General features: G+C 43.9%; 1 protein-coding gene across 1 annotated transcript in view; it reads right to left on the reverse strand.

Annotated features, from left to right (window-relative positions):
• Positions 1-9,106, reverse strand: part of LOC139423260 (tectorin alpha) — a 54,384-nt gene extending 45,278 nt beyond the window's left edge. Inside the window, exons 1-7 of the mRNA XM_071175070.1 lie at positions 9,043-9,106; positions 8,609-8,748; positions 8,146-8,433; positions 6,094-6,231; positions 5,314-5,479; positions 4,699-5,111; positions 2,000-2,570 (exon numbers count right to left, since the gene is read on the reverse strand). Coding sequence (XP_071031171.1) covers positions 2,000-2,570; positions 4,699-5,111; positions 5,314-5,479; positions 6,094-6,231; positions 8,146-8,433; positions 8,609-8,748; positions 9,043-9,106 — 1,780 coding nt within the window. The remainder of the gene's footprint in view (positions 1-1,999; positions 2,571-4,698; positions 5,112-5,313; positions 5,480-6,093; positions 6,232-8,145; positions 8,434-8,608; positions 8,749-9,042) is intronic.
• Positions 9,107-21,369: the final 12,263 nt, after the last annotated feature.

The raw sequence follows: 21,369 nt of genomic DNA on the forward strand, positions 1-21,369 counted from the left end.
CACCTCTAACTCCATGGGTGTCGGAGCAGGAGTGCTGGGGGGTGGAACAAACAGACCCTGATCAAGACACCCGTGAGCAGCCAGCAAGTTGTCCAGCCTGATGGACATGTCTATTAGCTGGTCCAGTGTGAGAGTGGTGTCACGGCAGGCTAGCTCCCTGCGGATGTCCTCCTGCAGGCTACACCTATAATGGTCCATCAGGGCCGAGTCATTCCACCCCGTGCCGGCAGCCAGGGTCCGGAACTCCAGTGCGAAATCCTGTGCACTCCTCGTCTCCTGCCTTAAGTGAAACAGCCGTTCACCCGCAGCTCTGCCTTCTGGTGGGTGATCAAACACCGCCCGGAAGCGGCGGGTGAACTCTGGGTAATGGTCCCTCGCAGAGTCCGGGCCCTCCCAGACCGCGTTGGCCCACTCCAGGGCTTTACCCGAAAGGCAGGAGACGAGGACATTGACACTCTCTTCTCCCGAGGGGGTCGGGTGAACGGTCATCAGGTAAATCTCCAGCTGGAGCAGGAACCCCTTACACCCGGCAGCCGTCCCATCGTAGTCCCTTGGGAGAGCTAGCCGAATCCTGCTGGGTCCGGACGCCGCCGGAGAAGGTGTTGTTGCAGCCTGGCGAGTGGCTGAAGATGAGGTAGGGAGGCCGCTCCTTTCCCATCTCTCCATTCTCACTAACACCTGATCCATAGCTGTCCCCAAACGGTGTAATACCGCCGTGTGCTGTTGAACACGTTCCTCCATGGACGGGGTGGGCGCGTCCGCTCCTGCTGACTCCATGATTTAGGGTGCAGGATTCTGTCAGATCTCCCCAAGGGGATGTGGGTGTGGAGTCAGGCACAGGAGAAACAAGTAGCCACGAAACAACACTCAGACACAGTCCAGGGAAAAACCACCTGTTAAACATGAACTGATGAAAACGAAACCCAAACTCACTGATAGTCAAACAAAAACAATCCCACACAAAACCCCAAGGGAAATGTCGAGATAAATACCCCCCCTAATTAACCAAAATGAAACCAGGTGAAACACAAAACAGACATAACCAAAAGAAAAGGAAAAAGGATCGGTGGAAGCTAGTAGACCGGCGACGACGACCGCCGAGTACCGCCCGAACATGGAGAGGAGCCACCTTCGGTGGAAGTTGTGACAGTATTTATTTTACTGACAAATTCAATCAATCAATCAATCCAAACTGTGCAGCAGCCAATTGATGAATGGAAAGAGACATCTGTTACAAAATACCAAAAAGTTTAATGACATTCGGAGATTGTCAAGCCAAGCCTTCGATACTAGGTAAGCCTACAAGGTAGGGAGGGATATATTTTCAAGATTGACATGGTCTATTTATTGTGGTGTTAAAAACGCAAACCATGATATTAAAGTGCCCAAAGTCGTTATGCTTTGTTTATTGGTTGTGTGGTGCATTGGCACAGAACCCTGTTGGTGGAAAATTTATTAATTTAATTAATTTAATCAAATTAAATATGGCATCAACATGTTGGAAATCTGATTTCACCCTAGCTGATCAGTGTGTGCAGCCGACTCTGATCGTAGTGTAATGAAACAGGCAGGGAGAGTGAGCTCGTCTGTGGTGGTCGGCCAACACTCAACCTTCTGGCCCGTAGCCCTGTGTGGCATCGACTGTGCCACAAAAGCATGCTGAAGTGGCAAAGTTGATATCCACTTTTAGAAACACAGTTATGTTATTTGTGGTCATAAACATTATTTTCAGTTAATTATATGGGGGGAGGGTGTTCAATTTATTTTACGGTAAAAGGGGAGTCATGTGAAAATATTTTAAACTTTGGGGAGGGGTATGCATTTTTTTTTAGGACACTGAGTTGGACCAGCCCCTCCCAACCAGTAAATTTAGATACATCACTAACAGAAACAGTAGGTAACATATTTATTTTAAGGATAGGTAGCTATAAAAATGTCCAAACAAAAACATTTCTACCCGACATATAGATTATATACATCGGGACAGAAGATCACCCACCACAGAAGGTGTGTGACCTCCAGGTTCGTATGGTGACCCCCAGGGCTTGGCAGGCTAAGGCGTAGGCCTGAATGGCCTGACAGAGGGTGGTAATGTTGTCCTTGTTGTTGCACATGTCGTAGACACAACTATAGACAAAGGCCGTTGGGTCCACCACTGCCCTGCAGTCCCTGAAAGGCCCGTCCGTCTTGTTGATGATTCCACAGTAGTCCGGGCGGAAGTAGAACGCCTCGGTCAATGGTTCACAGACACTGCAGTTCTGGGCACAGCCGTCTGTGCAGCGCCAGTCAGCATCCTCCGCCCGCCAGCTGCCACCCAGCGCCACTACGCTCTCGGCCAGCGAGCCGTCGGGCAGCACAGGGTCGTCGGCAGGGTCGTCGTTATAGTTACCGCACAGGCCGCATGTGTTGTTGAAGTAGGAGCTGGGCAGGGAAATGGAGGCGTAGTGCTGCCCATCGTAGGTCACCAGGAGGCCGAAGTCGGTCTCCAGGGCGACGGCCATGCCCGACTGGTACACCCTGACTGCACCTAGCTGGAGTTGGACTGGCAGTGTCTTCATCAGTCCATCCACCTTGAAAAGGAGAGGTAGGAGATTCAGGGCAGATTATGTAGGACAGTACCACATAAACACCATATTAGATTAGATAGCCCAGCTAACAATTCTAGAGAAAGATAACTTTTTTGTAATGTTACCTGTAATGTTCCCCAGATGTTTGAGTGTCCAGTTTTCTGTTAGTTAGGGGAACATTCTATGTATGTTAGCAAAAACCTCCTGAGAACCTATTTAGCATGTTTTGGCAAACATTCCCTTAATGTCAAACATAACTTACACAGAACATGGTTGCCATGTGTTCAGAACATAATATATGCATTTTCTAGACATGTCTCATGGGAATATTTCAAGAAAATGTCTTTGTATTAGTTGTCAGGACTTCACCTGATGATCCCAAAGAAACATTCACCCTCCAAAATATTCACATTACACATTTCGCCTTTTTACTGTTGCTGAGCCCATCAAGGCCCTGATTGGTGAACCACTGATCCATTCACAGCTCTTTGTCTATTGACAATGTTCGGGACACAGTGCTTTCAACTTACATATTTGACACTCTTTGAAAAACATGATTATACTGTGCATGTTCAATTATACAGTCATTATTATTCAGCATGTCCTCACCTCGGAATTTGAACTCACAACCTCTTGGTTCACGGCATTCTGATATTTATGCTACGCCACCGTGTCTGTGTCAGTTACAGTTAATCTGAATATTCTCTCATCATTTATTTGATGTACTTATTTCAGCAACGTTAGGGCTTTCTATATAGTGATCTATTGTTGGTGGGGCACTTTACCAGGTTTTAATGTTACTCCTCAATCACTATGATCAATAAAATGTTTTTTCTTGAGTGCACTTGAAGAGATTTACTTCAAAGTGCATTTCAAGCAGACGATGGAGAGATGCTCATGTAACAAAGTTAAGAACATGCCTTAACCTCAATCCACAGCTAGCTTGAAATCATTTGTGCTCAAGGGGTAATCCTACAGGTTCCCATCTTTCATTGAGAAACACATGTTTATTAGATCAATTACGGGTGCTGCAAATGTTGCCAAATAATGACATTAACATACTGTATACTGCTAATAATGTGAGTGTGACTCCCCTAGCAGGTCACAAACCCAGGCCACAAGCACCAATGACGAATGCCCTAACCACTGTCCCAATAAGGGATAACCTGAGAGCAGGTGCTTATGGGGCCAGTATAGTCTGGCACTGTCCAGAAACAAACCCTAACATCGTCTTCCTAGGCACTTGTGTAGATCTGAAACATCTGGATATGTGTAAGCAATAGGGTGAATACACTTTGAAGGAAATCTCAGCTCTGTTAAAGGCACACTCAAGAAAAACAGGTTTTTAAAAAAAGTATAATTGCGAATCAAGAGTAACATTAAAACAAGGTTATATGCCCCACCAACATTAGAAAACTATATAAAAGCCCTAATATTTCTGAAATAAGTAAATCAAATGAATTAAGAGAGAATAATCCGATAACACAGACATGTAGCAGATACATCAGACGGCTGTGAACCAAGAAGTTGTGAGTTCAAATCCGAGGTGAGGACATGCTGAATAATAATTACTGTATAAATGAACATGCACAATGTAATCATGTTTTTCATAGTGGGTCAAATATGTAAGTTGAAAGCACTGTGTGCGTGTTCCGAAAATGGTCAACAGATATAGAACAGTGAATGGATCAGGGCCTTGATGGGCTTGGCCACAGTAACAAAGGGTGCTGTGTAATAATTAAACAATTGGGTTTCTTTGGGACCATCAAGCGACGTCCTGACAGCTGATACACAGGAATGTTCATGAAAGGTGTCTAAAACCATATCTTATATTCTGAGAACATGTCAACCATGTTCTTTGTATGTTTGGTGGGACGTTGATGGAATATTCCTATGAAAACTTTAGGTAACGTCCTAATGAATCTCTTGGAGAGCGGTACACAGGATCTGCTGGTCTTACCTGTCAAACTACATGATCAGACCACTGTTATGTACCTAGCCTCCCAAAGGCACAACATCTGACCTATGACCATCTGACCTATGGCAAACTGACAAGACTGGGTCAGCCCGCTGAGCTAAAACCTAGACATCCCTACAGATTTGTCCTCCTTGAAAGTGCTGCTCTGCTCACCTGTATTGTGCCCTGGCTGCCCTTAGGCAGGATGACTCTGTGGTCGTACACCTCCACAGTGACATCTTTCAGCCAGGACACAGAGGCCATGCCGCGGTTCTCATTCTTGGCCTCCACGCTGAAGAAGGGCAGGCCAGCCACCTCCCAGCAGGGCCGAGCTAACAGGTAGGAGCAGGTGCCCTGGAAGTGGTAGAGGAAGCCATCAAAGGTGTGGTAGTGAGGGTCGCCGAAAACCACACAGGTGCTGGTGCGCGTAGACTGGCAGTAGAAGGCACCCTCCTTCTGCTCACAAGTTTCCAGCTGGCTGCACGGCGCCTCCCGGCAGAGCACCTCATTGTCCATGTCCAGGCAGCGGCACCGCTGGGAGCACTGGTCGGACAGCCAGAAGATCTCACCGCGCCGATAGAACCGCCCTAGGAGAAGATATGGACATTCATGACTATGGGTCTCCCCAGCCATGATGTTTTTTTAATAAGGGGACTCATGCTGTGTTATGAGGAGAGTGATTCAAGTTTACAGAAACTGTCTACATGGACTTGACTAGTACCTAGACATTTGAACCTAGACATTTGACCAGTGTGTCAAGTCTTTGTTTATGTTATACTTTTTGCCCACCATTGTAACTGCAGCCATTGGCAGGGTCTATCAGGGCAGTGTCTACACGGAAGACCCACCGGCCAGGCAGGTTTACATTGGTCGTCCTCTCGATTTCAACCACGGCATTGGAACGGGACCCAGGTAGGTTGAGGAAGTTACCGATTTCTCCTCCATTAAAACCTGACTGGAGAGGGGAGATATTGGGAAAAGGCAAGTGAGGAGGTTATCACTTTCATAGAGGTGGGAGGCATCAAGATTGGTCTGCTGTATTTTAGCTATATCTGGGAGGTTGTGATTGGTCTGACATGTTTTAAGGGTGGTTTATGGGGCATCATGATTGAACTGATGTGTTTTAGAGGTGGTAAGTGGGGCGTTGATATTGACGGGATTCGATTAAGCTATGACCGGGTGAGGAAGGTGCGCCCTGCACAAATCGAATGGTAATCTGTGCTGCTCTGTTATATTGTCAACCATGCAGAATGGTGCATTGTACAACATCTATTTCCATTAAAATATAGATTCAAATTTTCAAACTAGTTATCATTGGGAAGTTGGATAAAGCGTTAAAAAAAAAAATCAAAAGCAATCAATTTTGCATGTGAAAACACAGAATCTTACTCATTACTCCACGCGCTTAACGGGGCACCTGGCTCACACGGAGGGAGGCAGTCCGGTTCCAAATCAAATGCAATCAACACTAACCCGGTTCACCCGGGACATGCCAGAGGCATTAATCGAATCCCCTCATTGGTTTGATGTGTGTCAGGGATGGTATATGTAGGATATCATGATGACTACCTGTGCTGTGCTACCACCTAAACCAGTCAGAGGGTCTCCTCCACTGGCTGTGCCTGTGCTCCAGTTGATCTCTCCATAGTTGAACATGGAAAAGCATGACAGACCGTCGGATATCAACACAACCTGAAATGTGTTCACCTATAGAGAGGTGAGAATGTGCAAGCATATGGTAAGTTCAATAGTGAGACAAAGCAAAAATTCACCACCTGGAGGAATTGACCTTTTAACCTAAACAAACAACCCCTATTAGACTAAACGAATACTTACCCAGAAGTTCAAAGAGATTTCAACTTGAGACGACTACATACAGTGGGGCAAAAAAGTATTTAGTCAGCCACCATTTGTGCAAGTTCTCCCACTTAAAAAAGATGAGAGAGGCCTGTAATTTTCATCATAGGTACACTTCAACTATGACAGACAAAATGAGAAGGAAAAAAATCCAGAAAATCACATTGTAGGATTTTTTATGAATTTATTTGCAAATTATGGTGGAAAATAAGTATTTGGTCAATAATAAAAGTTTATCTCAATACTTTGTTATATACCCTTTGTTGGCAATGACAGAGGTCAAACGTTTTCTGTAAGTCTTCACAAGGGTTTCACACACTGCTGGTATGTTGGCCCATTCCTCCATGCAGATCTCCTCTAGAGCAGTGATGTTTTGGGGCTGTTGCTGGGCAACACAGACTTTCAACTCCCTACAAAGATTTTCTATGGGGTTGAGATCTGGAGACTGGCTAGGCCACTCCAGGACCTTGAAATGCTTCTTACGAAGCCACTCCTTCGTTGCCCAGGCGGTGTGTTTGGGATCATTGTCATGCTGAAAGACCCAGCCACGTTTCATCTTCAATGCCCTTGCTGATGGAAGGAGGTTTTCACTCAAACTCTCACGATACATGGCCCCATTCATTCTTTCCTTTACACGGATCAGTCGTCCTGGTCCCTTTGCAGAAAAACAGCCCCAAAGCATGATGTTTCCACCCCCATGCTTCACAGTAGGTATGGTGTTCTTTGGATGCAACTCAACATTCTTTGTCCTCCAAACACGACGAGTTGAGTTTTTACCAAAAAGTTATATTTTGGTTTCATCTGACCATATGACATTCTCCCAATCTTCTTCTGGATCATCCAAATGCTCTCTAGCAAACTTCAGACGGGCCTGGACATGTACTGGCTTAAGCAGGGGGACAAGTCTGGCACTGCAGGATTTGAGTCCCTGGCGGCGTAGTGTGTTACTGATGGTAGGCTTTGTTACTTTGGTCCCAGCTCTCTGCAGGTCATTCACTAGGTCCCCCCGTGTGGTTCTGGGATTTTTGCTCACAGTTATTGTAATCATTTTGACCCCACGGGGTGAGATCTTGCGTGGAGCCCCAGATCGAGGGAGATTATCAGTGGTCTTGTATGTCTTCCATTTCCTAATAATTGCTCCCACAGTTGATTTCTTCAAACCAAGCTGCTTACCTATTGCAGATTCAGTCTTCCCAGCCTGGTGCAGGTCTACAATTTTGTTTCTGGTGTCCTTTGACAGCTCTTTGGTCTTGGCCATAGTGGAGTTTGGAGTGTGACTGTTTGAGGTTGTGGACAGGTGTCTTTTATACCGATAACAAGTTCAAACAGGTGCCATTAATACAGGTAACGAGTGGAGGATAGAGGAGCCTCTTAAAGAAGAAGTTACAGGTCTGTGAGAGCCAGAAATCTTGCTTGTTTGTAGGTGACCAAATACTTATTTTCCACCATAATTTGCAAATAAATTCATTAAAAATCCTTCTCATTTTGTCTGTCATAGTTGAAGTGTACCTATGATGAAAATTACAGGCCTCTCTCATCTTTTTAAGTGGGAGAACTTGCACAATTGGTGGCTGACTAAATACTTTTTTGCCCCACTGTATGAAAAGTTACTCTCAGTTCTGCACAAGCATCACACAGAGACACATGATTAAAAACATTTATTGTAGGATAAATGGTACTACCAGTGGCCATCGCCGCATGCATGCAGGTGTTTTGTGTGTGGAGCATATAGCAGCCTGGGATTCGTGATTGTGGTTATTTTACCGGGGTGGTCTGACTGCCTCCGTAGAAGGTGACCTGGTGCCAGGTTGTGATGAAGATCCAGGTGGCTGTGAAGGTGGGCATGTTCTTAAAGTACTTGCGGATTTCTTGTGTGGCCCGCTCCAGTAACTCTGGGTCTGTGCTCTCACGGTAGTACACGTCTCCGCGGATGCCGTTGTGCACGTCTGCCCATAGTGGGGCAATGAAGGATCTGCTGTCACTCAGGGGGAAGGCCTCGGGGGTGAACTGGCTCACCTGTACTTCGAAGGAGATCACACCGTTGTTGTTGACCTGCAGAGATAGAGAGAAAGGGAGGCACGGTCCCAATTGATTTGTTGATGAACAGATTGATGATCAAAATAACAATTATTGGTTAGATGGATGATATGGTGGATCAACATTTCTCTCTTATGAGTTGGGGATATTTACTGGTATTGAAGGAAAGAAGGGGTAAATGGGAGCTTACATAGATGGAGCGGTAGGGGTTATTGAAAAAAATGAATGGCATGAGTATAATTATTTCAGTGGAACTCCCATCATCCATCTTGGGTGTCTCCAGATCTCGGTAGGTAGGCCCATAGGGGTACATGATCTCCTGAGAAAGAGCTGAATGAAGGGGAAGACAACTGCCGTAACAGATCGAGCAAAGAATGGGGAACAACTGTTCATAAACATATAGACTACTCATGTAATCTGATACATTTTGGTGATTTCAATCAAGAAAAGAATAAAGTCATGCTTGTTTAACCAGAAAGAAAGGGAAAATAACGTATGTCTTCTAAACATACACAACTTTCACTCTTTCGTAACGGTCTATAACACAATGATCCTTAAGCAATTTGCTCTGATCTTATATCTCTAGATAAGATACAGAATCAGAATCGGAGCCACGTCCCTCACCTTCTCTCTGAGAAAAGAAGCTGAAGAGGTAGAAGAGAATGACTGGAGTGCCTGGTCTGATCATTCTAGATGGAGGAAATAGAGAAGGGATTGAAGTAAGGCCACTGAGGACAATGAGAGTGAGAATAATTAATTGAGGGCAAGGCATTTAATGAGAGGGATTAAGAAAGGTGTTTTTGATTCAGTTTTCTGATTGTTCCAAAGCCATAGACCCACAAAACTTCATGAACCACATCACCAGCAACTTGAACCATATATCTTCTAGGAGGCTGATACCAAAGTGACTCACAGAGACAACTCCTCATAAAAAAAAGCGTTTAACAAGAGCACTCGGGAACGAGAGACAACTGGCCAGCCCGTCGACGATGACACGTAACTTCTTTAAGATCAGTCTCCCAGGTCTCCCGTGGGGGTACCCCTGCCCTTCTCTCTGCCATAGTGGCCCATTAGAGGAGCCTTGAAAAGGCCCCATTATGGGTTCAGGAACAATGTGTCAGGATCACATTTACCTTGCGGTCCCGTGTGAGTGGACCAAGCTAGGAACCCTGCGGGCCAACCCAAGCCCCTCCAGCGTCTCCTTGTCTGAGGAAGGAAGCTAGGCCTGGGACCTCATTACCATGTCTGTTTGGGAGCCATGCCTTGTTGGCTAAAAAGAGGGCAGCGTAAGCAGTGGAGCACTAATGGCTTTAATTGAGCTGGCTTGAATTGCCAGGGTCCTTACTTTGGCCCTCGTGGGTTGCGTTGGTGCCTGGCTTGGCAGGCTTTCTACTGCCAAATTGTACTGAAATAAATATAAATTGCAACAATTTCAAAGATTTTACTGAGTTACATTCTCTGTCAAAACCTATTAATACAACAGTAGCTAAGATGGGGAGAAGTCTGTCCATAATAAAGCACTGCTCTGCCTTCTTAACAACACTATCAACAAGGCAGGTCCTTCAGGCCCTAGTTTTGTTGCACCTGGACTACTGTTCAGTAGTGTGGTAAGGTGCCACAAAGAGGGACTTGGGAAAATTACAAGTTGCTCAGAACAGGGCAGCACAGCTAGCCCTTAAATGTACACCCACAGCTAACACTAATAATATGCATGTCAATCAGAAGTGTTGACAAACTGAATGTACTGAGTTGTCTGTTTTAACTACTAGCACACAGCTCGGACACCCATGCATACCCCACAAATCAAATCAAATTTTATTTGTCACATACACATGGTTAGCAGATGTTAATACGAGTGTAGCGAAATGCTTGTGACATGCCACCAGAGAAAATGTTGTATTGTAGATATGCAGTGGTGTAATAATGATATATGATGTACTGTTTTATCTTTTGTTTTATATGTAAGTGCCTTAATGTGCCATGGCAGCAGCTAATGGGGATTCCTAATAAATATAAATGGGTACTATGTCTGGTGAGTATACAGGCCATGGAAGAACTGGGGCATTTTCAGCTTCCAGAAACTGTGTACAGATCCTTGCAACTTGGGACTTTGCATTATTATGCTGAAACATGAGTTGATAGCGGTGGATGAATGGGCCTCAGGATGTCATCACGGTATCTCTGTGCATTCAAAATGCTATTGATAAAATGCAATTATGTTCGTTGTCCGTAGCTTATGCCTGCCTGTACCATAACCCCACCACCATCATGGGGCACTCTGTTAACAACGTTGACATCAGCAAACCGTTCGTCCACACGACGTCATACACGTGGTCTGCAGTTGTGAGGCCTGTTGAACGTACTGCCAAATTCTCTAAAATGTGTAATGGAATTTTAATGTTTGTGCTTTTCTGATAACACATTTCTGTGTTCTATTCATGTGCTGTTCTAATAACCAATTTCTGTGTTCATGCAAGTGACTGATTTAAAAAATCCTCACTTATCAGTATCTGCAATTTGGCAGAATGCCCAGACCTTGTTTTGAGAACAAACTAAAGACATCTCAGTTTCAAGTTCTCAGCTTAGAGAGAAGAAGTCTCGTGAGCTATTGGTCTGTCACATGTTACAAACCAGTATTGGTCGGTCACATGAATGAAAGAAAACGGTAATGATGAATTAATTAAATCATGCAAAAATAACTTGTCTGTGTATAGCCGTATATAAGACAACTCCTGGGTCTGCCCAGGAAGAGCTTGTGATTGACATGTGTACTATGGTGCATTGAGTTGGTTGGAACCAAATAAAGGATGATTAATTTAAGATTGACTTTGAATGTCCCAGTGTAAGTATTTCCACGACAAATGACATTGGAGGCAGCTTATGGTAGAGAAATTAACATTAATTTCTCCGGCATCATCTCTGGTGGACATTCCTGCAGTCAGCATGCCAATTGAACGCTTCCTCAAAACTTGAGACATCTGTGGCATTGTGTTGTGTGACAAATCTACACATTTTATATTGGCCTTTTATTGTTCCCAGCACAAGGTGCACCTGTGTAATGCTGTTTATTCAGCTTCTTGACATGGATGAATTATATTGACGAAGGAGAAACGCTAACGAACATGGATGTAAACAAATGTGTGCACAAAATGTGAGAGAAATAAGCTTTTTGTGCACCTGGAAAATTTCTGGGAACTTTTATTTCAGCACATGAAACATGGGACCAACACTTTACATGTTTCATTTATACATTCTATACTGAACAAATGTACTGCCAAGTTGATCCAAGGGACAAGACCTGATCTAATTCAAAGCAGCATTTGATTGAATGGTAGTAGAATGTTAAATGAATGGTTATCATAAATTGAATGTAAAAATAAAGCTTACATTTGCATCATGTCCAGAGCTCTAAAATAAATAAATGTATAGCACTGGTGCTCCCAACATATAAAAGTTAGGAGCACAACATAATATCTACGCGCACCAGAATAATTTTAAATGTTTATTGACTGAAATGTAACATAAATCAAATAACATTTTTGGTATGCAGATGTTATAGCGAGTGTAGCGAAATGCTTGTGCTACTAGTTCCGACAGTGCAGAAATATCTAACACGTAATCTAACAATTTCACAACAACTACCTAATATACACGAATCTAAGTAAAGGAATGGAATAAGAATATATACATATAAATATTTGGATGAGCAATGACAGAGGCATAGGCAAGATGCAACAGATGGTATAAAAATACAGTATATACTTATGAGATGAGTAATGCAAGATAGGTAAAAATTATTAAAGTGCCATTAAAGTGGCCAATGATTTCAAGTCTGTATGTCGGCAGCAGCCTCTATGTGTTAATGATGGCTATTTAACAGTCTGATGGCCTTGAGATAGAAGCTGTTTTTCAGTCTCTTGGTCCCAGCTTTGATGCACCTGTCCTGACCTCGCCTTCTGAATGGTAGCAGGGCGAACAGGCAGTGGCTCGGGTGGTTGATGTCCTTGATGATCCTTTTGGCCTTCCTGTGACATTGGGTGCTGTGGGTGTCCCGGAGAGGTGGGTAGTTTGCCTCTGGTAATGCGTTGGGCAGACCGCACCACCCTCTGGAGAGCCTTGCGGTTGCGGGCGGTGCAGTTGCCATATCAGGCGGCGATACAGCCCTACAAGATGCTTCAATTCTGCATCTGTAAAATTTGTGAGGAGTTTAGGTGACAAACCAAATATCTTTAGCATCCTGAGGTTGAAGAGGCACTGTTTGTGCATTCTTTATCAAACTGTCTATGTGGATGGACCATTTCAGTTTGTCCATGATGTGTACGCCGAGGAACTTCAAGCTTTCCCCCTTCTCCACTGCTGTCCCATCGATGTGGATAGGGGGGTGTTCCCACTGCTGTTTCCTGAAGTCCACAATCATCTCCTTTGTTTTGTTGACGTTGAGCGAGAGTTAATTTTCCTGACACCACATTGAGTGCCCTCACATCCTCTCATCGTTGTTGGTAATCAAGCTCACTACTGTTGTGTCATCTGCAAACTTGATGATTGAGTTGGAGACGTGCATGGCCACCAGTCATGAGTGAACAGGGAGTACAGGAGGGGGCTGAACACGCACTCTTGTGGGGCCCCAGTGTTGAGGATCAGCGAAGGGGAGTTGTTGTTTCCTACCTTCACCACCTGGGGGTGGCCCGTCAGGAAGTCCAGGACCCAATTGCACAGGGCAGTTGAGACCCAGGGCCTCAAGCTTAATGATGAGCTTGGAGAGTACTGTGGTGTTGAATGCTGAGCTATAGTCAATGAACAGCATTCTTACATAGGTATTCTTCTTGTCCAGATGGGATAGGAGAGTGTGCAGTGTTATGGCAATTGCATCGTCTATGGACCTATTGGGGCGGTAAGCAAATTGAACTGGGTCTAGGGTGACAGGTAAGGTGGAGGTGATATGATCCTTGACTAGCTTACTCACGTCGAACATGGAGATGGAGAACCCACAGTCCTTGGTAGTCAATGGCACTCAATTATTCTCAAAGTGTGCGAAGAATGTGCAAAGTTTGTCTGGAAGCAAGACAACGGTGTCCGTGTCCGTGGCGTGGCTGGTTTTCTTTTTATAGTACGTGATTGTCTGTAGACCCTGCCACATACGTCCTGTGTCTGAGCCAATGGATTGCGACTCCACTTTGTCTCTATACTGACATTTTCCTTGTTTGTTTGCCTCGGAGGGAATAACTACACTTTGTATTCAACCATAATCTCAAATCACCTTTCCATGGTTAAATGAGGTGGTTCAAACTTTCAGTTTCGCGTGAATGCTACCGTCTATCCACGGTTTCTGGATAGGGTAGGTTTCAATAGTCACAATGGGTACTACATCTCCTATATACTTCCTTATAAACTCAGTCACCGTAAGCCTTGTAAGCGTTCTGGAATATTTGAATAGAAATGGTCGAGAGTCTTAGCAGCGCAAGTAGTACAGTCAATATATTTATAGAACTTCGGCAGCCTAGTCCTTAAATTTGCTTTATTAAAATCCCCAGCTACAATAAATGCCTCAGGATACGTGGTTTCCAGTTTGCATAAAGTCCACACAATCTCCCATAATGACAAAGTGAAAACATTTTTTCATGTTTTTGCATGTTTATTGGAAATTATATACAGATATAAATATATTTGATTTGATAAATTATATATATAGCCCTTCTTACATCAGCTGATATATCAAAGTGCTGTACAGAAACCAAGCCTAAAATCCCAAACAGCAAGCACGGTGGCTAGGAAAAACTCCCAAGAAAGGCCAACACCTAGGAAGAAACCTAGAGAGGAACCAGGCTATGAGGGGTGGCCAGTCCTCTTCTGGCTGTGCCGGGTGGAGATTATAACAGAACATGGCCAAGATGTTCAAATGTTCATAAATAACCAGCATGGTCAAGTAATAATAATCACAGTAGTTGTCGAGGGTGCAACAAATCAGCACCTCAGGAGTAAATGTCAGTTGGCTTTTCATAGCAGATCATTGAGAGTATCTCTACCGCTCCTGCTGAGAGTTGAAAACATCAGGTCTGGGACATAGGTATTCATACCCCTAAGTCAATAATTTGTAGTAGCACCTTTGGCGGCGATTACAGCTTGGAGTCATCTTGAATGTGTCTGTATCAGCTGTATCAGGATGTTCTCCCATTTTTCCTTGCAGATTTTCTTTAACTCGGTTAAGTTAGATGTGGAGCGGCGGTAAACAGCAATCTTCAAGTCTTTCCACAGGTTTTCAATGGGATTCGAGTCTGGGCTTTGGCTGGGCTACTCAAAGACTTTCACATTCTTGTTCTGAAGCCATTCCAGAATTGCTTTGGCTGTATGCTTGGGGTCATTGTGCTGTTGGAATGTAAATATTTACCCCCAGTTTAAGGTGGTTTACACGCTGAAGCAGGTTCTCATCAAGGATTTGCCTGTATTTGGCTCCATTCATTGTTCCCTCTATCCTTAGTTTCCCAGGCCCTGCTGCTGAAAAGCATCCCCATAGCATGATGCTGCCACCACTATGCTTCACGGTAGGAATGGTGTTAGATGTGTGATGAGCTGTGCCTGGTTTGTGTACCTCAAGAGACTGGTGTATGACTGGTGGTGTTTCTATACTGCATGCACAGTAACAAAAGATCACCCGATTGATACATATCATCATGGTATCACATGGCCATATCTCCATATTACAGAGCATGTTTACGGAAGACAGGGGGGACCACCTTTGCTAATTAGCTATCTAGCATGCTCCGAACACCTGTGTGTAATGGAAGAAGGCTGCCAGAAACGTGTTGGCACTGAAAAATACTGTCGGCTACAACTGTGACTGCCAGTTAAAACAGTGTACAGTAAGTGTATTTTGCAGTTGTGAAATTATTTTGATGTGATATGAAAGTAGAGGGCTTTATGTTTCTAGAACCGTAATGCAATTGTGAATTGATTCACGTTTAGATATTTGGCTGTTTTGTTCTGTTCTGTTCTGTTCTGTTTTGTTTGCCAGAGCCAGTCTACATATGAAAATGGCATATAAGGCTTTGGATTGAACAAATCTGCGCACCCATGTTAATTTATGCAAATATGAAAATAGTTATATTTCCAAAAGTATAGATAGAATCAAATATCCTTTGACAAGTAGTCTAAGTTGGGCTGGTCTGAACATCTCCATGTTGGTTTGGTGTTGATAGCTTAAACGGTGTAGAAGGAAATAGGTGTAGAATTTTGAATTGTTTTACCATTTGAGTCTATGGCCTTTTCTTTGTTGTTGAATTGGGAGCTCATTTAAATATTGCTATTGTTCAAAAAGTATAAATGCTATCAAAATATTTTCTCAAGCAATCCGAGTTGGGGTAGTCTATTTTTTAAAAATTGGTTTTGTGTTTACAGCTTAAACCGTTTAAGCATGATGTATGTAAACACCTTTGATCTGAGTGCTTTGATCTGTACGGGGGTGGTGGTGTGTGTCTGTGAGACTTGGGGGAAATGGCCATTGCAATTTGGGGTACAAAAGGCCTATTGTGACTTTGATCAGTTTTGCGGATTGGTGAGGAGGGGTGGTGGGTCATGGTATAACCAGTTTGATGGTTGGGTTGTAGTCTGTTCAGAAAACCTTAAACCTTTAAGTTTAAAATGTTGTTTTAGTGTAAGCCAGAGATGTGAATTTAAAATGATGCCAATCATTGTTATTTTATTTGTAAACAGAGAAAACAGTCCTTATATTCAAAATGACAAGAAATGTGTTTCACAGGAGAGACTAGGGTCCTTCAGCAAGAGTGAATTTCAGGATGATAGCTTACTGAAATACTACATTTCTTGTGATGGTTGTATTGTATAAAAAACATTCATAATAATTTATTTCTACTTCTGTCTGTGTCTCTCTCTGTGTGTGTGTGTGTGGACATATTTAACTATACCTGTGACCTATTGGGGACATTTTATTAGCCCCCACAAGGTAAAATGCTATATCTAGGGGGGCTTAGGGTTAAAGTATAATTAGTGTTAGAATTAGGTTTAGTGTTAGAAGTTAGTGTAACATTATCCTCAACGTGATCTCTGAGGAATGTGATGTGAATTAATTATCTCTTCCAAATCTACACGGCCATCTCTTTAATGCGTGTACAGTATTCAGCCTGATGGTAAATTGTGTTCAGGTGTGCCAAGGTTAGTGGACCCTGGTGAGAGGGGGCCATTGTTCAGTCATCTATCTCCCTGTCGTCATGCTTTGTCAACACAGAGATTACCACAACCCCTATTTTCACTCCTTCAGTTCCCCCACACGATATCTGACAGGCATTTACTCCATATTGTTTCAACAGAACAATTGAGATAAAGCCTGGGGACTGCACTGAGGGTTGTAACAAATACGGGCTCTTATAGTGGTGTAAACACAACCCTTCTGGGGCCACAATCCAGTGCCCTAAACTTCTGACTGTATCAGGAGGAGTCTACTCTAGCTACAACAAATAGAACAGAAAACAACTGTAGAAAATTATCCAAATCATGCCAATTACATCTAGCAGAACATTCAAATAATGCACCATTATTGCCATGCATCTTCAAGACATAAATAGATTAAGGACTGTTGGCTAATGCTCCTGAGATACGAAATGACAGACTGATAAACTTCTAAATCACAACATTAGCACATACATGTTGTCAAGTCAAAAACTATAGTGCCAGATGCTCAGCAGTAGGCATTATTAGAACATGCAACATCAAATCCTAATACAGTATTAACTAATGACACAGAGATTACATTATTCTAAGACCAAATGCCAAGGATGGCACTGTCATCTTCCCTATGCGACATCACCATACACATGTTCATAAAGCAGTATGAAGTCCTCTTTGCTCTCATGTCCTGCTTTCCTAAGAGCTGAACTGGGTGAGGCTATAAACTGTCATGAAACCTTAAATACAACATGAATACCAGTAACAGGGATAATCCAACATGTTAGGAATTTCTGTATTATCTTTAAAAAACTATGAAATTCCAAGGATAAACGAGTTTGAACACACACCTGTCCGGGAGTCAGATTCAGATGCAGCTCACCTGTCCATCAATCGGTGATGCACGTGTTGGAGGGAAAGGGAGAGAGGAGAGAGACAGAGAGAGAGAGCTAGAGGACGAGGTAGATAGATGGACCACTCACCTGTCTTCAGAACACGGACATTTAACCCCTCACCACTCTCACCAGGCTTCCTCCAGTACACAGATGTGTTTTATCCAACTGGGAACCATCCACAGAGTTTAAAATAAGTGAAGAGAGGCCTGGAAAAAGACGGAGGGGTGGCAGTTGTTATGGTGATAATGGGAGGGGAGGAGGGGGCGGGGGGGTGGACGTCCAAACAGAGGGGGCGCTTCTCGTTCACTTCCAGCAGGATTACCGGTACTGTTAAAATGGGAGTCCCAGAAAACAGCCAAAATCCTTGCCTAGGGCATGCAATGGATATCGAAAGGAGCAGGAAGAAAGAGATTCCTTGTATGAGAGGGGCGGCAAAAGTGTAAGCCCCTGCCAAAGCTCTGGAAGGAACTTTACTAAAAGAGGCAGGTGCAAATTTTTACCAGGGATAGTGTTCAACTTAATCTGAGATCAAAGTAGTAGGTGGGGAGGGGGACTTTGAGTGGGCAGAGAGGGAGAGGGAAAGTGAGGGAGAGCAAATGAGATATCCTGGAAATGAGGGCAGAAAGACTACACAAGCAAAGGCAAATTATTGAAACCAAACCTTATTCCCCTCCAATCATGGAAGACAAAACAGTTACAACAAAGAGGATTTCGGACATAGATGCCAGCCCCTTGAATTGAGCCCTGATTCCTCCCATCAGCCCTGTCCATGTCTCTGTATGGCTAAAGCTTTCCACCTGAGAAGCTCAGACCCAGCCAATTTACATTTTTTATTTCACCTTTATTTAACCAGGTAGGCCAGTTGAGAACAAGTTCTCATTTACAACTGTGACCTGGCCAAGATAAAGCAAAGCAGTGCGACAAAAACAACAACAGTTACACATGGGATAAACAAATGTACAGTCAATAAAACAATATAAAAGTATATATGTAAATATATACAGTGTGTGCAAATGTAGTAAGATTAGAGAGGCAAGGCAATAAGTAGGCCACAGTGGCGAAATAATTACAATGTAGCATTAACACTGGAGTGATAGATGTGCAGATGATGATGTGCAAATAGAGATACTGGGGTGCAAAACAGCAAAAAAAATTAACAATATGGGGATGAGGTAGTTGGGTGGGAAATTTACAGATGGGCTGTGTACAGGTACAGTGATCGGTAAGCTGCTCTGGCAGCTGATGCTTATAGTTAGTGAGGGAGATATAAGTCTCCAGCTTCAGTGACCTTTGCAATTCGTTCCAGTCATTGGCAGCAGAGAATTGGAAGGAAAGGCGGCCAAAGGAGGAGTTGGCTTTGGGGATGACCAGTGAAATATACCTGCTGGAGCACGTGCTATGGTGGGTGTTGCTATGGTGACCAATGAGCTGAGATAAGGGCTTTACCTAGCAAAGACTTATAGATGACCTGGAGCCAATGGGTTTGGCAACGGATATGTAGCGAGGGCCAGCCAATGAGAGCATACAGGTCACAGTGGTGGGTAGTATATGGGGCTTTAGTAACAAAACGGATGGCACTGTGATAGACTACATCCAATTTGTTGAGTAGAATGTTTGAGATTATTTTGTAAATGACATCGCCTAAGTCAAGGATCGGTAGGATAGTCAGTTTTACGAGGGTATGTTTGGCAGCATGAGTGAAGGATGCTTATAGATAGATTTAATTTGGGATTGGAGATGCTTAATGTGAGTCTGGAAGGAGAGTTTACAGTCTAACCAGACACCTAGGTATTTGTAGTTGTCCACATATTCTAAGTCAGAAGTGATGCTAGTCGGGCGGGCAGGTGTGGGCAGCGATCGGTTGAAGAGCATGCATTTAGTTTTACTGGCATTTAAGAGCAGTTGAAGGCCACGGAAGGAGTGTTGTATGGCATTAAAGCTTGTTTGGAGGTTTGTTAACACAGTGTCTAAAGGGCCAGATGTATACAGAATGATGTCATCTGCGTAGAGGTGGATCAGAGAATCACCAGCAGCAAGAGCGACATCATTGATAAACACAGAGAAAAGACTCTGAAAATAATTTAACCCTGTGGCACCCCCATAGAGACTTCCAGAGGTCCGGACAACAGGCCCTCTGATTTGACACACTGAACTCGATCTGAGAAGTAGTTGATGAATCAAGCGAGGCAGTTATCTCTGGAACCAAGGTTATTGAGTCTGCCGATAAGAATGCGGTGATTGACAGAGTCAAAAGCCTTGGCCAGGTCAATGAAGACGGCTGCACAGTACTGTCTTTTATCAATGGCGGTTATGATATCATTTAGGACCTTGAGCGTGGCTGAAGTGCACCTATGACCAGCTCGGAAACCAGATTGCATAGCGGAGAAGGTACGGTGGGATTCGAAGCGGTCGGTGATCTGTTTGTTAACTTGGCTTTTGAAGACCGTAGAAAAGGCAGGGCAGGATGGATATAGGTCTGTAACAGTTTGGGTCTAGAGTGTCTCCCCCTTTGAAGAGGGGGAGGACCGCGGCAGCTTTCCAATCTTTAGGGATCTCAGACGATACGAAAGAGAGGTTGAACAGGCTAGTAATAGGGGTTGCAACAATTTCAGCTGAAAATTTTAGAAAGAGAGGGTCCAGATTGTCTAGCCCAGCTGATTTGTCGGGGTCCAGATTTTGCAGATCTTTCAGAACATTAGCTAAGTGCGGGGGATTGGGAAAATTGCTGCGGGGTTGCAGAGCTGTTGGCCGGGGTAGGGGTAGCCAGATGGAAAGCATGGCCAGCCATAGAAAAATGCTTATTGAAATTCTCGATTATCGTAGATTTATCGGCGGTGACAGTGTTTCCTAGCGTCAGTGCAGTGGGCAGCTGGGAGGAGGTGCTCTTATTCTTCATTCTTCATATACAGTGTCCCAAAACTGTTTGGAATTAGTGCTACAGGATGTAAATTTCTGTTTGAAAAAGCTAGCCTTTGCTTTCCAAACTGTCTGTGTATATTGGTTCCTGACTGCCCTGAAAAGTTGCATATCGAGGGGGCTATTCGATGCTAATGCAGTATGCCACAGGATGTTTTTGTGCTGGTCAAGGGCAGTCAAGTCAAGAGTGAACCAGGAGCTGTGTCTGTTCTTAGTTCTACATTTTTTTAACGGGGCATGCTTATTTAAGATGGTGAGGAAAGCACTTTTAAAGAACAACCAGGCAACTTCTACTGACAGGATGAGGTCGTTTATTTATCTTTATCTTTTAAGTATTTTAAGGAGCGTTTGACAGTGATGAGGGGTGGTCATTTGACCGCGGACGCATTACGGACTCAGGCAATGAGGCAGTGATCGCTGAGATCCTGGTTGAAGACAGCAGAGGTGTATTTGGAGGGCAAGTTGGTCAGGACGATATCTACGAGGGTGCCCATGTTTACAGATTTAGGGTTGTACCTGGTAGGTTCCTTGATAATTTGTGTGGGATTTAGTGCATCTAGCTTAGATTGTAGGATGGCCGGGGTGTTAAGCATATCCCAGTTTAGGTCACCTAACAGTACGAATGCTGAAGATAGATGGGGGGGCAATCAATTCACATATGGTGTCCAGGGCACAGCTGGGGGCTGAGGGGGGTCTATGACAAGCGGCAACAGTGAGAAACTTATTTTTGGAAAGGTGGATTTTTAAAAGTAGAGGCTCGAACTGTTTGGGCACAGACCTGGATAGTAAGACAGAACTCTGCAGGCTATCTCTGCAGTAGATTGCAAAAAGAGAGAGAGAAACAAAGAGAGAAAAAACACACACAGGCTTAAACTCTGCTTTTTCAAGACCTTGGGTAGTTCTACTTACAGAATTAACATGAGTCACTTTGGACACACTGTGTTCTCTTTAATTAGGAATGGCC

This window comes from Oncorhynchus clarkii, chromosome 12, assembly GCF_045791955.1.
Source record: "Oncorhynchus clarkii lewisi isolate Uvic-CL-2024 chromosome 12, UVic_Ocla_1.0, whole genome shotgun sequence".
Classification (NCBI taxonomy): Eukaryota; Metazoa; Chordata; class Actinopteri; order Salmoniformes; family Salmonidae; genus Oncorhynchus; species Oncorhynchus clarkii.